Source organism: Bombina bombina, chromosome 2 (assembly GCF_027579735.1).
Source record: "Bombina bombina isolate aBomBom1 chromosome 2, aBomBom1.pri, whole genome shotgun sequence".
Classification (NCBI taxonomy): domain Eukaryota; kingdom Metazoa; phylum Chordata; class Amphibia; order Anura; family Bombinatoridae; genus Bombina; species Bombina bombina.
The window spans coordinates 505,533,877-505,551,376 of record NC_069500.1 but is presented as its reverse complement, the minus strand read 5'-3'; the positions used below and the strand labels follow the sequence as shown (position 1 = coordinate 505,551,376).

Here is a 17,500-nt window from a genome sequence, read left to right as displayed (position 1 = left end):
ATACAGTTAAGGGTCGCTCCAGTGCAGCAATTCACTACTGGGAGCTAGCTGAAAACATTATGATAAGAGGCAAATGTGTATAGCCACTGCCAGTTGTGAATTTCTGCTTCTGAGTATACCTAGGTATGCTTTTAAACAAAGGAAACTAAGAGAACAAAGTACATTTGATTACAGAAGTACATTGAAAATTCTCTTAAATTGCACACACTAAGTTTATTTTTTTTTCTTTCATGTCCCTTTTAAAGGGACACTGAAACCAAATTTTTTCTTTTGTGATTTTAGATAGAGCATGCAATTTTAAGCAACTTTCTAATTTACTCCTATTATCACATTGTCTTCATTCTCTTGGTATCTTTATTTGAAAAGCAAGAAAGTAAGTTTAGATGCCGTCCCAGTTTTGGTGAACAACCTGGGTTGTTCTTGCTGATTGGTGGATAAATTCACCCACCAGTAAACAAGTGCTGTCCAGGGTCCTTAACCAAAAAATTGTCTGGCTCCTTAGCTTAGATGCCCTTTTTTTTCAAATAAAGATAGCAAGAGAACGAAGAAAAATTGATAATAGGAGAAAATTAGAAAGTTGCTTAAAATCGCATGCTCTATCTGAATCACAAAAGAAAAAAAATTGGGTTTAGTGTCCCTTTAAGGTTGAAGGAGGTAATAAAAAAAAATATAGAAATGAAGGTCCAGTTATGATGAAACTTGTTCTAAGTGTGTGAAATCTAGTTCTAAACAAATGATCTTTTTAAATTGGTACTAAGAACTTAAATTATTTATTATTATTATTTATTATTATTTATGCAGATGTATGCTAATTAGCATGGCCTATCTTTTTAAAAGACAGTTGTCAACACTACATATGTCAGTTTGTAGTCAGGAGCTCAACCTAAATTAGATTAAAACATGATTTTGTCCTGTTACATTAGAATAAATGTTTTCCCCTAGTATTTTCTATTGTTCTATAGTTTGATTGTCGACCTTAGTGATTGTCTTCATAATATTTTTATTTTCAGTTCATCTCAGACAAGCTTTGTCTGAGCCTGTCCTGATAACTGGTTGTGATATCCTCATTCATATTGTTTATTTGGAGAAAACAATAGCTTATGTGGGGCAATCCCTTGTTAAGCCTGATGTTTTTGTTCCTGTAATAAGAGTAATTATTGTGTGTTTCTGAATCACACCTCACTCAGACAGCAGTTGCTGGGAGGAGGTAATGACAGACGCTCAGCCTGTCAAGTTTATTAGTAGTGAGAATTGTAAGTTAGATACTGTCCTTGTACACCGAAACAGTAAAGCACAGTAGACTGCACATCTAGTACTAGAAATAAATCACCAGTTTGTTTTGATCAGTGATTAGATGCTAGGGGAGGAGACATTGCTCAGGTAATTTGAAAAGATGCTGCTAAGTGTAGCTGCACCTTTAAGATCCTAGACTAAACCTCCCTCTGGGATGGGACAAAGACATGTGACAGGGAAGCAGTCAAAACTTGTGTCCCCAAGTAGGAGAGAGAATTTCAGAGAAAAAGAGATAAGAGTTTCAGGCGTGTAATAAATCAAGGGCGGCAGAAAGGCAAAGAGAGAGAAATTAGCATCAGATTGTGTTTAGTATAGAGGGGTGCAAACAGGGCCCCGATTTAAAATAAAATAAAAAAATCAGCTTTATTTGTTCATTTAAAATAGCACAGTATTACACATCCTAGTGTGACAGGAATCTAAAAGCTGCAGAGAGTGACATTGTCAGGTGCTAGTTTGGGAGCAACAGGAATAGATACCGTGGAACGTTAGGTAGCAAGATAAAGATAAAGCAAGGGTTATATAGACTTACAATAGCGAGTGTCAAAAGAAGGGAATGTAGCAAGGTGTGTGAAAAGCAAATACTGGAGCAGGAGTGATAGTGAGGAGCCATGCCACACTTCACTGTCACTAAAGTCCCTGATGACGAGGATGGCACAGATGGGGCAGCCTACAGTCCTACAAGGGAGGCTGCAACTGTGGAGTTATGGGGCCCGGGTGAGTGTATGAATCACTCCTTTTATTTCTCCCCCCCCCCCACATTATGAGGTTGTTTTCTTCAGGCCAGAGCTGTTTTAGCAAATAAACACCAGTATAATGTACTTCCTAAGTGCAAAGATTGCACAAGAGAGGAAAGCAGTTTCCCCACTAACAAACAAAGCTAAATAAAACTGAAACAAGACACTTGTGTAAGGAATGGAATACAGGCTCACTTTAAATGTATTCTTTTGTGAGCACAAGAGAACAATAACTTGCTTCATATCTTTATTATTTGTTACTAATTCACTCCTGAATCATTGTTCTCCGTTCTTTATTATCCAATTACCTCCATCTTCATAGTAATCTAGTTTTTTTGTGCCCTGTCCTTTGCTTCATCCTCTCTTCCTACTTTTTACCCATGATTTCTGCCCAATTTCTCACATTTACTGTCCTCTTCTTGTTTTCTCTTTCTTACTGAATCCAAAGGCCACATGAGAGGGCTGCACCCCTCTCTGCTACATTAACCGTATCACACCTGGTAGGGTCTTTAGAGAACCATACTGTTGCTTCAGGTGTATATGAACATTGATACTGCTTTTTCAGTTTGTGTTTTTTTTTAAATCAAATTTGCCTCTTGGTATCCTTTTTTTTTTTTTTTTTTTTAAAACTTTCCATGAGAGAAATCTGAGGTTGGACTCTTGAATGAGTGCCTTATGCATAACATTGTTCTATACATCATTGTAAACACAGCTGCCATGTTGTTCATATGCTCTCGTGGACAGGAGCTATGTTAAAAAAAGATACCAAGAAATAGGTACATTTGATAATAGAAATAAATGGGGAAGCTTTTTGTTTTTATTTAATGACGTGCTATCTGAGTCATGAAAGTTTAATTTTGACTTTCATGTTCCTTTAAAGGGACACGAAACACATTTGGGATGATTCAGACATAGCATACAAATTTAAACAACTGGGAGATAGCTAAACCTATTGGGTGAGTCAATGACAAGAGGCAGAAATGTGCAGTCACTCAGCAGATAGCTCACAGGAATGAGTGCTGCTCCTGAGCCTACCTAGGTATGCTTTTCAACAAAGGATACCAAGAAAATGAATCAAATTAGAGAAGTAAATTGAAAACTTGTTCAAAATTGTATGCTCTGTCTGAATCAGAAAAAAAAATGGTTTTATGTCACTTTAAGCATTTTACAAAAAAAAAAAGTATTTTTTACAAAGTTAATGTTTTTAGAACCATTTACAACTAATTTTTATACTGACAAGATATTTAGGGTTACTGTTTCTGGGCAGTTCAGGGATTCACCTCTTGAAAACAATGTTGAGTTTGGTTATCCATTTAGGGTCACATGTAAAGGATTTCCTGATATAAAGTGAGGGTAAATTTAAGCACTTATAAAAACACATTGAAAGACATATTTGAATAAAATACTATTTGAGAAAGTAAACCTCTATGTTAAGTAGCAGACAGCATGTAGCAGAGTCAGACAAACAACACTATATGTAAGTGTAAAAGCACACCTACCAGAGGTTAAATACAATAAAAGCAGGCATAGTAGATTGAATGAATATATATTATGTTGTTTTGCACTATGTTTAAATACACTGCTATAAATACTGACAGGAACTTAAGTAAACATTATTACCAATACAAACTTTCTAGCAAATCAAAATCTCTCCTTAATTCAAGTTGCTTTGACAACCTTTGTACCATAACCAAGCTATTTATTACCAGAAAAATTTCCACTAAAATAAAGTCTAAAACGTTCTGAAATAAGTGGTAAAAACCAGATAGTTCTGAACATGTTTTCTAAACTTTATGAAAGTAAGAATCAGTGTTTGACGTTATAGCATGTAACTTAAAAGGACAGTCTACTCCAGAATCGTTATTGTTTAAAAAGATAGGTAATCCCTTTATTACCCATTCCCCAGTTTTGCATAACCAACACGGTTATATTAATATAATTTTTACCTCTGTGGCAACCTTGTATCTAAGCCTCTGCAGACTGCCCCTTATCTCAGTGCTTTTGACAGACATGCATTTTAGCCAATCAGTACTGACTGCTAAATAACTGCACGGGAGTGAGCACAATGTTATATATATGACACACATGATAGTACTGTCTAACTGTTAAAAATTGTCAAAATGCACCGAGATAAGAAGCGGTTTTCAGCAGTTTAGAAATCAGTTTAAGCCTACCTACCTTAAGCTTTAAAAAAAGAATACCAAGAGAACAAAGCAAATTTGATGGTGAAAGTAAATTGGAATGTTGTTTAAAATTGCATGCCCAATCTGAATAATTAAAGTTAACTTTTGACTAGACTGTTCCTTTAATTTAGTCAATCTTCATTACATTGCACACATCTAAAAAAACGGCTTAACCCAGGAGTGCTAATGCTAGGCGTTTGTTGAACAATCAAAGCCCGGAAGCACAGTAAAAGTTAACTAGCAGACAGGCATTTTCCTTTTACCCAAAGGAGCATGAGACCTCTCATTTGAAAGAGGGTAAATACCTCTTTCATTTCAGGGGCATTGTTTATGTGTGTTATTTTTGGGTAATAGAGAATCCTTTGGCACCACTACCCTACTGTAAAGTAAATACATTCTTTACATGCTTGTAGTTATTACTTACTAATGGCCGGTATGAGACTAATCATTGGAAAGAGAAGGCTCCCATCTTTCCAAATTGTTGTGTCAATTCTCTCTTTGTAGCTTATGGGGAGTTTTGGGCTCCAAAAGAGCCCCCCTTCACTTAAAGTGAATGTCAATTTTCGATTTCTGTTAGCCTGCTATACATTCATCTATAGTACAGTAGTTAAATTGCTATGTTTTTTTTTTAATACCATTTACGTTTTTAACATAAATTATAAATTAATAATCGTACCGTTTCCTTTCAAACTCCTCCCAGAGTCGACTTCCTTATTTTACATGTTTGACGTATACAGCGGTCCTACCCACCGTATACGTAAGGCTGAAGCAACATTTTTGTCAATGCATGTAAAAGGGAGGCACATTCTTGTTTTTGTGATTTTTGACCTCTGCAGGGAATGGCAAAGTGTTGTCTTTCACAGTCAAGAGGTTAAAATGCAGTAGTCAAATGGGGCTTACAAATTTCAGAGGCAGGCCTACATTTTGAGGTAGCATGGTACCCAGGTGCCATGGATTAGTCAATCTTGCTTTAATGTTTACATCTGTGTACCTCTGTGGGGAATAATTGCTATTTTGTAAAGTTGCAGTACAGCGGAAGGATATGCTCTGACAACTATATTCTTGGTCATCCGGTGGGGACAAAGATGTTCATCTACTGTGTTTTCTCTCCACAGATCCGAGCCAAACCTCAGTAACAGAGGAGAACAGCAAGCTGCTAGGTATGACTATGCCTTAAGGATTTCTTGTCTTCAGTTTGGTGACACTTGTTTTACATTAACTTCTTTTATACAGATATAGATCGCAGAAAGAACTCATCAATGTATCAGAACCACAGCGAAGAGGGAGAGGAGTCTTACGACAGGAACCTCGCTCTGTTTGAGGTTAGAGGGGAATAGGGAAGACTTCTTGTGTTTTGTGGCCTTCTAGTACTCCATCCTCCTGTTCTTTTTATCTGATCCTGTTTAGTGCTCTCAACCTTCACTTTCTTTGTCTTGCTTTGTTTTTGATTTTAAAGGTAAAGAGACATCAAAATAAATTTAAATTATATGTGCATATAATATATATTAGCATAACACTGCAAACGATCTGTATCCAAAGTATTTAAAACTATAATTTCCTTCCTAAGATAGGGAGAGTCCACGGCTTCATTCCTTACTGTTGGGAAATACAAAACCTGGCCACCAGGAGGAAGCAAAGACACCCCAGCCAAAGGCTTCCACATTACCCCAGTCATTCTTTGCCTTTTGTCATGTTAGGAGGTGGCAGAGAAGTGTCAGAAGATTCGTAGAGTCCTGTTAAAGGGTATCTGCCCTTCGATATAGGACTGGAGTTTTAAGTAGTCATGTCAACCTCTCAGTGAGAGTATTGATGAAAGTTAGAGTCTGGAGATGCAGGGAAAGTTTTTTTTCTACAAAACCATCCAGACTACTGCTAACAGCTCCTAAGCAATCAGTGTTGACGAGTTTCACTGCCTACTTTCTCTCACTCAAGTCCATGTCAGTAGCGCTGCTATAAGACTGTCACACTTGAGAGGCTGTGTTCTGTTCCACAGCATGGATCCTGGAGGTAAGATCATTTAAAGTTTTACACATAAACGCTATAACAGGGTCACAGTGTGGCTCCTTTATACCTTGATAGAATCCAGGGTTAATATCCTCTGAAGGGGATTTATTGAACAGTTGGGGTTAATTAATCAGTGTATTAATTATTTACTGCTTTGTGTGATTTTTTTTCCTGGGCTGATAGACTGTGTTTTTGGCTGGAACAAACAGGTTTTACTTTTAAGTTTCACTTTCGTTTTTGAAAGTGTTGCACAGCTCCTATTACTTGCTGTACTTGTAATAACAGGGGAAGTACTGTCTTGCACTCTATGTTTATGTTTATTTCCTCCATTCCGGATGAGACTTGAACCTGAGGAGAGTGTTTCCTCTGTTAACTGTCTGGGTCTAGAAAGGTGGTGAGTGCCCCAGCCATTGTGAGTCTAAAGGTGCAGTTTTCTATAATAAAAAACATTTTTATTTGTGTCATTCTGCGGGTTTAACCTGAGCTATGGAGGACTCTGACATGTTAGAAGGTACTCCTTCTGTACTAAATCATACCTGTTTATATTGTGAGGAGGCCATGGTTTTCCTGCCCACTCACTTATGTTCCACATGCCTTAACACCGTTATAAAGTCTAAGAAGGGAGACAAGCTGGCTCTTAGTCCCTCTGAGCCGTCTACCTCTCACGACTCGGTGTCCCGTGAGATTACTACTCTTGCTACATTATCCACTCCATATGCAGTTCCCCATAGCAAATCTAATCCTCCATCCAGAGGGGGCCTTCTTCCTGTGGACTTTGTCGCAAAGTTACAAACGGCGGTGTCTGCGGCCCTCAGTGCATTACCTCGCTCTAACAAACGCAAGAGAAGTGTTAAACATAGCTCTCCTGACCCTGAGTCATCTAAATATTTATCGGATTTAGCTATTATGTCCCAGTTATCCGATGATGAGTTAACCTCTGTAGCTTCAGAGGGTGAACTTTCTGTGTCGGAGTCCTTAGCGTCTAAGCCTCCTGCTGCGGAGGAACCGTCCTTTAGATTTAAAATTGAGCACTTGCGTTTTTTATTAAAGGAGGTTCTGTCTACATGAAGGGTTCCGGAGGCCGCGCTGCCTGAAGAACCTTTGATACCTAAATTAGACAGAGTTTATGAAGACAGGAAAGTTCCTTTGACTTTTCCTGTGCCGGTTAAGATGGGGAACATTATTAAGAACTAATGGGAAAGAATTGGTTCTTCCTTTTCCCCCTTGTCTACTTTTAAAAAGTTGTTCCCGGTCCCGGACTCTCAACTGGAATTGTGGGGCTCCATTCCTAAGGTGGATAGTGCTATCTCTACACTTGCTAAATATACTACTATACCTCTTGAGGATAGTTATTCGTTCAGAGAGCTGATGGATAGAAAAATGGAAACCTTTCTGAGAAAGATGTTTTAACATACAGGATTTTTGTTTCAACTGGCGGCTGCGGTTGCCGAAGCGGCTACCTACTGGTGAGACTCTTTGTCGGATCTCATTGAGGTGGAGTCTCCCCTCGAGGATATTCAAGAGAGAATTAAAGCTCTGAGAATTGCTAATACTTTTATCTGTGATGCAAACATGCAAGTTTTTCGCCTAAATGTAAAGGCCTCTAGCTTTGCGGTCCTAGCCCGCCGGGCACTCTGGTTGAAGTCTTGGTCTGCGGATATGACTTTTAAGTCCAGACTCCTTTCTCTTCCCTTCAAGGGAAAGATTTTATTTGGTCCAGGCCTGGACTCCATTATTTCTACGGTTACCGGAGGCAAGGGTGCCTTTCTACCTCAAGATAAGAAGAACAAGTCTAAGGGACGACAATCTTCTAATTTTCGTTCCTTTCGTTCTGACAAATTCCAACAACAACAATCCTCCTCCAAGCCCAAGCAACCCATGAGTACTTGGAAGCCGTCTCAGTCCTGGAATAAATACCAGAGTGATGCCTTTTTAGGGTGCGTTCGGGATCTATCCTCATTAGGAGTTGTTTTCCCGGTGCCTATCGAAGAAAGAGGTTTGAGGTTCTATTCAAACCTTTTCGTGGTCCCAAAGAAGGAGGGAATTTTCCGCCCAATTCTGGACCTAAAGTGCTTAAAAAAAAATTCTCAGTGTCCCTTCCTTCAAGATGGAGACGATAAGGTCCATCCTTCCTTTAATTCAGGAAGGCCAGTTTATGACCACTATAGATCTGAAGGATGCTTTACCTTCACAGGGAACACTTTCAGTTCCTGAGGTTTGCATTCCTAGACCAGCACTTCCAGTTCATTGCCCTTCCGTTTGGCCTAGCTACTGCTCCAAGAATCTTTATGAAGGTTCTGGGGGCTCTTCTAGCTGTTTCCAGAACTCGGGGTATTGCAGTAGCCCCATACGTGGTTGATGATATTCTGGTGCAAGCACCATCCTTTCGTCCCTTCTCAGTCTTCTTCGATAACATGGATGGAAGATAAACCTGGAAAAGAGTTATCTTATATCAAGTACCAGGGTGGAATTCCTGGGTACTATAATAGAATCCATATCCATGAGGATATTTCTAACAGACCAGAGACGTTGCAAGCTAACTTCAGCATGTCTTGCCTTCCGGACCTCCTTGAGTTCCTCTATGGCTCAGTGTATGGAGGTGATTGGTCTCATGGTGTCCTGGATGGACAGCATTTCTTTTGCCAGGTTCCATTTCAGAACTTTAACCGTGCATGCTGAGGTAGTGGAACGGTAATCATTCAGATCTGTCTCAACAGATTGTATTAGACAGCCACTTGAGAGAATCTCTCTCTTGGTGGCTCTGTCCAGATCACCTGTCCAGAGGAACATGCTTCTTAAGACCATCCTGGGAGATTGTGACTACGGACACAAGCCTATCCATATGGGGAGCTGTTTGGGGGGCCAGGAAGGCACAGGGGTTGTGGAGTCCTCCCTCCCGATCAATATTTTGGAACTACGGGGAATCTTCAAGGCCTTAAAAGCTTGGCCACTTCTGGGTTCGTCCCAGTTTATCAGATGCCAATCAGACAATATAACCTCGGTGGAGTGGGCGTAGGCCCACAGCTGTTCGCTCTCAGCGATCCACATTCCGGGTGTGGACAACTGGGAGGTGGATTTTCTCAGCAGGCAATCCTTCCATTAAGGGGAATGGTCTCTCCATCCTGAGGTGTTTGCAGCAAGTGAGGGATGCCGGAGATAGATCTCATGGCGTCCTGTCTCAATACCAAGCTACCCAGGTTGAGGGATCCCCAAGAGGATCTAATAGATGCACTAGCAGTGCCCTGGAGGTTCAAACTCATATCTTTTTCCTCCATTACCACTTCTTCCTCGAGTGGTGGCCCGCATCAAGCAGGAGTGGGTATCAGTAATCCTGATTGCTCCATCGTGGCCGTGAAGGACATGGTTTGCAGATCTAGTGGGGATGTCCTCATCTCCTCCGTGGAAGTTACCTTATCGCAGAGACCTGCTGATACAATCTAAATTCTCTGAGGCTGAGTGTGTGTAGATAATCTTAAACCTAAATACGTATCAACATATAAACATACAGAATAAAAAGAGAACAGAAAAAAAGAAAAATAAATTACCTACTTGGGTTGGTGTAATGATACACGTGACAAATTACTAAATATACCCTATAGTATTTCTAGCAGATATACTCTGTCCAAAAGAAAAAAAAAATAATAAAACATAAATAATTAAATTACTCTGCAGGAGCCATACTGATAATGACACAAAAACAGAAATAGACCGACTTCCAAGCAATCAAAAAGAAAAAAACAAACAAAAAACCCCAGCTCAAATACTCCTCGTGCCGCCCCCAATCCTCCCGAAATTAAGTCTCTATCCGTAAAATTTCTTATTTCCTTATTTTCCTTACAGAGGCTCTGTTATTGTAGTTGTTAATAGGCCCACACTCTAGGGAAATGACCTGCATGAATATTCAGAATAACATATTCTGTCTTATTAAAAGGCCGAACTAATTGTATTTGGGAATCCATCGGGAGGGATTGGATCACTTTAAGCCATTTAGAGAAAAAAATACTTCAAACTCTTATTTTCCGGTTTCTGGATATTGTATTGTTCTGATATAATTTGCCGAATTAATTCTTTTTTTAAATAACTGAATTTGGGCACCTGACACGCCTTCCAATTTTTTAACAAGAGATTCCGTACCAATAAAATAATTGTATTAATCAGGTCGGGGTTGTAACCTATTTCGGAGTAGGAGGCTAGAAAAAAACCATGCTTCAAGATAACCAAATCTACATCCAGTACATTGTTTATCCAATAGTTAATCTGTTTCCACAACTGGACAATCTTGGGGCATGTCCAGAAGTAGTGTACAATATCTGGACATCCATAATTACACTTAGGGCAATAAGCCTGTTGTTATACCATTTGTTTAGCTGCAGTGATATACATTTGATTAATTAATTTTAGTTGCAATTCTTGCCATGAGGTTGGAACCCAAGATTTGTATATTAGTTTAAAACTATTTTGGATATTTTGCAGCTCAATTTCAGGTAAAACCTTGCTCCATTTTGCTAGAATATCTGCCCATTGCATTGAATCTGCATGAGTATTTACTATATTATAGAAATACAAGATGAAATATATTCCATCTTGATATAACTTGATTCCATTATGTAACAAGCCCAAAGACCAGTCAGGATCATATTTGTTTCTCAGTTCAACTATGTAATGATATTTTCATCTGAAATAAGTTGTTTGACCTGTATTAGGCCTTTATTCTTCCATTCTTTGAAAATAGGGTGATATATACACGCAATAAATTCTGAATTACCTATAATTGGGAGAAATTCCGTACAATGTGGGTTCACATTGATTTCATTACAATATTTTTGCCACGCGCTAATTACATTTTTCAGAACTATCATGCACAAGACATTTAAGGGTATTTTTGATAAAGGGCAGTGTAAAATAGCTTTTAGGTCAAATGGTGCAGCTAACTCTGTTTTGCATGCTAGTAACATCACATATTCTTTTTCTGTTATCCAATTAACTGCAAACTTCAGAATTTTCACAAAGTTATAATACTTAATATTTGGTAATGCGATCCCGGTGACCTCTTTGTGATGTCAGTTTGTCCCAAGCAATACGTGGCCTTTTATCCTTCCATATAAAATTGGAGCACATCCGATTGAAATCCTTTATATCTGCCCTCCGTAAAAAGATTGGTAAACTCTGAAGAAGATAAAGTAATTTAGGAAATAAGATTGTTTTTTTTTTTTTTTTTTTTTTTTTTTTAAGTTTTTAAACAGTTTTATACTGGATTTTTTTTTTTTTTTTTTTTTAATAAACAGTTTTATTGTCAAATAAAATTTGTACATTACAGAAGTCAAAAAAGAAATTGCAACAAACCGTTTAACATTTTCTTTTACATTTTACAGTTATGCAGTGGAATGCGTCTAACAATAGGTATCTAGAAATATTCTGTTGCCACAGTTGTCAGGAGCCTTAGGTCCTATATCAATCTCCTAATAAAGCATTAACCCAACTTAGTTCGCTTTTGCTAATTATGAAATTTATTTGCTATATATGTGTCCCACATGATCTTCATTAAGCCGTATGACACTTCAGTCCTCGACTTAATGTATGCATATTCCTCTAACTGTAAGATATGTTGGAAAGTATGGATCCAATCAGCTACTGTGGGGATGTATTTTTGTTTCCAGTGCCTTGCAAGTAATATCTTCATGCCATTACTTGCCATAAAGACTAGTTTTTTCACTTGTGTTTGTGTCTTTCTTGATATAATATTAAATAGCCAGATGCGAGGATCTGGTGGAATCGTGACCCCCACCATTTCTGAAGTCTCCCTTGCCACTTTTTCCCACACTTCCTTTAACATAGTACAATCCCACCAGATGTGAGCCATGTTCCCCCTGCCATTTTCGCACCTCCAGCATGTGTCACTTGCCGTCCTATAAAGTTTATGTATCCTAGCCGGTGTGTAGTACCATCTTTGGATTATCTTTAAATTTAGCTCAATTAGTCGGCTGGAGGAGGAGACCTTGGTTACGTTCGTGAAAATCTCTGAGACCTCTCTTGGTGTCATGTCTAGGCTCAGTTCTGTATTCCACCTGTCTATGTAATACGGGGTGTAGCCGTGAGGTGGAATTTGTAACAGTGCATGAGTAATAGCTAATGTCTTTTTATGTGGGGTGTCTGTTCTACATAACGATTCAAATGCCGTCATGGGCCTCACCAAGTTCCTTCGATCGGGGTGTTTAGTTATATATGATTGGCATTGGCGTAGTAGTAACCAATTTTTTGAGAGGTCAATTCCCTCTGTCGCTACCTCTTCTAGGTTATAAAATTTATGTTCATTACCTAACTGAAATGCCGCTAAGGTTTTTCTCTTGTTAGATAGGGTTTTGCTGGGGAAATTCAGCCCCGGTATGAAGTCTATATTATTTGTAAGGGGTGTTAGCGGGGAGGTTCTTGAGGATATATTTGGGTATGATATTAGAATATGGTTCCAGACCCGGAATGTCTCTGCTATGATAGAGTTAGAATGGTGTTCTAAGGAGGTCTGTTTTGGCGGTAGCCAGCAGAGAGACCCCAGGTGTGATTTATTTGCAATATCGTGCTCCAGTGCCACCCAGGCCTTAGATGTAAAGTTCGTGTACCAATCAATGATCCTCTGCAAGAATATACCCATACGGTACTTTTCCAAATCAGGAACCCCTAATCCACCTCTTTTAGTTGGCATGCACATTAGTTGTTTATTGATCCTTGCTGGCCTGTTTTCCCATACATATGCTAATAGTTTGGATTGTAATGAATTAGTGAAGTTTTTGGGTGTGGGGATGGGCAGGGTTTGGATGGAAATAAGATTGTTTTAATTAGGTTACTTCGGGCTACTAGAGAAATTGGTAGATTTCTCCAGTCAGATAATTTCTTTTTGCATTGCGTAAAAAAGCTGAGGAAATTTAACATATACCATTCATCAGGATTCATTGACAGTATTATACCTAAGTATTTAAATTGATTAACTTCCTTAAACGGATGCTTAGCAGAGCAACTAGGTGATTTACCTAGCCGGAGGAGTTCTGATTTTCCTAAATTAATTTTATATCCAGCAAATGATCCAAACACTTGTGTATCACAGTGCAATTTATCTAGATCTAATTCTACATTACCTAAAAACAGAAGCAGATCATCTGCATATAATGAAAGGGTAATATGCTGGTTACCTATGCCCTCCAGGTGATGTTGCAACATAATTGCAAGTGGTTCTAACGCCATAATGAAAAGGAGTGGGTATAGTGGGCATCCTTGCCTAGTTCCTCTATGCAATACCAAGGTTTCGGAAACCTCCCCATTAACAATAATGGCAGAGTGGGGGTTATTGTAAATTAACCGAATAAAATTATTAATATTACCTGATAATCCAAATTTATGTATTTGTATTGAAAAGATGGTCCCAACTGATATAGTCAAGCTTTTTCTGCATCTAACGTTAATATTGCGGCCTTTTTGATTTTTTGTTGATCTGCTTCATACCTATTCCAGTAATAGTCCATTACAATCATAGCTTTTCGAATATTTTTGACGGGGTTCCATCCAGGCATAAAGCCTGATTGATCTACATGAATTATATCAGATAAATATGGGGCTAATCTCTTAGCGATTATAGAGGTGAGTAATTTTATAGTCAAAATTGAGAAGAGATATAGGCCTGTATGATGCCGGATCTTCTGCATTCTTATCCTTTTTTAATATTAAGGTAATATTTGAAGCTGAGAAATACCTAGAGCTCGTGGAGCCTGTTGCATAATAGTAATTGTATAGTTTATGAAGTGTGGGTATAATTTGTTCTTGTAATATTCGATAAAATTCAACAAGCAGTAAATCTGGGCCCGGGGCCTTGTTTAGCTTTGCATGCATAATCCCGTCTAAAATCTCCTCCCGTGTAATTGGGAGATTTATTTGTGCCATTACTTCTGGGGGAATCTTTGGTATCCTTAAGTTGTTCCAGAATCTGAGTTTTTGTGTTTCATCTGGATCCTCGGCCTTATACAGATTCTGGAAGAACTCAAAGAAAACCTTCTGTATCTCTGAGTTGGTTGTTGCCCTTTTCTGATCAATTTTAACTGCTGGGATATGATTACTAGTTCTATGTTTTATTATTCTTGCCAAAAATGTAGCCGCTCTACCCCTAAATCCCCCATATAGAGATCTTAAACATATATCTTCCTGTGCACATTTTTGTTTTAGTATTAGATCACTTTGCGCTTTAAGGTTGATATATTTATCCCAAAATTCTCTCGTAGGATTGGTAATATATGCATTATAACTGTTTTTCACGCTGTGAGATAATTGAATTTCCATCTGTTTTACTTTTTTTTTTCAACTTACATAAATAGGATTTAATCTATCCCCGCAACACAGCCTTCCCAGCCTCCCACAAAGTTTCTATTTTCTCTAAGTATGTGCTATTAAATTGTATAAATTCGTTCCATTTAAGATTTAACCATTTCTGGAATTTATTATTCTGAATTAAATATTAAGGGAAGAAAAAACCCATTAGTGGGGTTTATTTGGATATCTTTAAGTTTAAATTCTAGAGATATTCTATTCTAGACAGTATAATCCCTTCAATCTCTGCTTTTGTTTTTAATCCAAGCAAACGTTCTGCAACTAGAAACATATCAATCCTTGACAAGGATTGATGGGTCTTAGAAACACAGGTATAAGCTTTAAGATCTGGGTTTGGGATACGCCAAATATCCTTCACCCCAACTTTATTACAAAAATTATTAAGAATCCGCACTTTCGGGACATACTTACACTTTTTTTTTTTTTTTAGACATTTTGTCTAAATTGGGCATAAATGTGAGGTTCATGTTGCCACCGATAATTAATTTTAAGGCCAGGTCATCCCAGAACTTTTTATCTATCTTATTGGGCACATATACATTACAGAAGGTAAATACTGCTGTGTTTATTTTAATATTAATAATTTAAATCTACCTTCCGGATCCATTCTATGATCAATAATTTTATATGATAAATGTTTATTTATTAAAATCAATACCCCATTCTTTCTTGACTGGCTTGGTGCAGCATTTACCTCTCCAACCCATTTAGTTTTAAGTTTATTTGATTCTAAGAGTTGTAGGTGTGTCTCTTGTAACAGAGCGATATCTGGTTTATTAGCCCCTACGGTTTTAATTATAGCCTTCCTTTTAATAGGAGACGTTATCCCCCCCACGTTCCAGGATAATATCTTAAATGACTCCATAATACAATATAACGAGTCTAATACAATGAGACATCTTATCTATAGTCAGGGGTGTGGAGTGGAGAGGGCGGCACCAGGAGCAAAAAAACCCCCAAAAAACAATGCTAAAAACACTTGCTAAAGACTTGGTATTCATATAACATCTAATGCAAAATACATAACATAGCATTTATCACAACATGCATGATATATTTGCTATGTTTAAATGTACTTTTTTTAATAGATTTTATTTTCTCCATTCATATGGATGAATAAATTTGCTGGGTAGAGCAGTCTGACATTAAGGTTCCTTTTCATTAATTTTGTACAAAAAGGGGACATTTCTTTCCTTTTTAAGGAAGTCTCCGCAGAGAAATCCTGAAATAGAAGGATTTTGTTTTGGCCACTCATAAGTGATTATGTTTTCCTTTAATAGGTGAGATATGCTAATTTATCTTGAAATTTCATGACTATTGGTCTGAGTCTAGTAATACCGTTCAAATTTGTTCATTGACTGCCAACTCTATGTATTCTTTCTATTTGTATTGGGGCGCCTATGTCTTGCATCCCCAGTAATTGTGGAAGTTTTACTGCAGCAAATTCAAAAAGATCCTGATATTCAGGCATTTCAGGCAATCCTATGATACGAAGATTATTCCGCCGTAAGCGATTTTCAAGATCCTCCAACCTCAGCAAGGCTGTGGATAACTTTTTATCATAGGATAGACTATCTTGTTCTATTATATTTGTTCTATCTTCTAATTCTGATACTCTGGTCTCTACCTCGGTGATCCTGGAAGCAAATTGTCTTACTTCAGTAGTTAAATTGTTAATATCAGTTTTAATTTCATGTTTAAGACTCTCTAATTGTGGAGTGATTAGATTTGAGATTTGTGTGATTACTTCTGTTAGTTCCCAGTTAAGAGGTAAGCGTTTATTCTGTTCGGAAAAGGAATCAGTATTAGTGGCTAAGGATTTAGTTTAAGGTGCCAAACGAGTGAATGGAATCTTAGTGTAATCTGTACTGTATGTGTAGTGAAGTGTATTAAGGCTCATTGTGAAGTTACATTTTGCAGTACCTAAAATAGTGACACAAAAAAAAAAAGGGAACACAGGCGTGAGAGAAAAAAAATAAATAAAAAGTGATTGTGTTTTATGGCCACGTACCCTCCATAAAATTAGTGTATTAATGTAGTTGAACACCAATTAAATACATTTAAATTCAACTACTTGACTTTAGTCTGTCTAATCAGGACCGACTCACTCGCTATCCACAGTATAATACTATTCTGTATAGTAAAAAGCAAAGAAACAAAGAGTAAAAGTAGGCAAAATACAACACTCAAATAAAGGTTAGTATATCAGAAATTAGTAGTTCTAATTAGTAATACAATTCCAAACTCTGCTGCACTATACAATCTGTGGGGAAGTGATTGCTCCTATCCTGCATCAGGGTCTTGGGAGCATCTTTTTACAACCACTGAGTACACTGTCACCTCACATATAGAATCATGACCTGCTTTTTACATTTAGTATTTCTCCAGTAGTCTTAGCTGGTCATATACCTAATAAAACAAGAAATAGCTATAAGCATGTATCAGTATTAGTAGGAGGTTAGCCAGAAGCAGATTGCAATAATTCTGTTTGTCAAATATTATGAAGTCAGAGTTCTCCACTCTGTTCTCCTACCCTGATTAGGGTTATGGGAAACAGTGTAGTAACCAAACAGTCATGGTCCTTATGCAGTACTTATTTATATACGGCAGTTTCCTTTGAGCCAGGGTTTTGTTGGTTAAGCAACCTGATTGGATCCTCCAGGCTTGTGCAGTCTGTGGTGTACTCTGTTGGGACTTAAATTATGTTTTCTTTAAAAGTTAATATTGAAATTGCAGCAGCCTTAGATTGTCTCTTAGGGATCCCAATTTAGTAATCCAAGGAGGCTTTTATTTGTCAGCCTTATATAATGTATATAATATGTTGGCGCCTCTTCTTTGCAACACACTGTAACCCCACTCTTATGTCCGCTCCTACCAAAACTGGGTTATGGGAGCCAGGGTCTATCTATATATATATTT

General features: G+C 37.8%; 1 protein-coding gene across 3 annotated transcripts in view; it reads left to right on the top strand.

Annotated features, from left to right (window-relative positions):
- SLC12A6 (solute carrier family 12 member 6) overlaps positions 1 to 17,500 on the top strand; it is a 163,594-nt gene that overhangs the window by 4,829 nt on the left and 141,265 nt on the right. For 2 of the 3 annotated variants that reach the window (XM_053702245.1, XM_053702244.1), the window contains exons 3-4: positions 5,326 to 5,370; positions 5,444 to 5,532. In XM_053702245.1, coding sequence (XP_053558220.1) covers positions 5,326 to 5,370; positions 5,444 to 5,532 — 134 coding nt within the window. Of the gene's footprint in view, positions 1 to 1,483; positions 2,008 to 5,325; positions 5,371 to 5,443; positions 5,533 to 17,500 lie in introns of those variants that run through there. The other variant, XM_053702246.1, reaches the window with a different exon arrangement.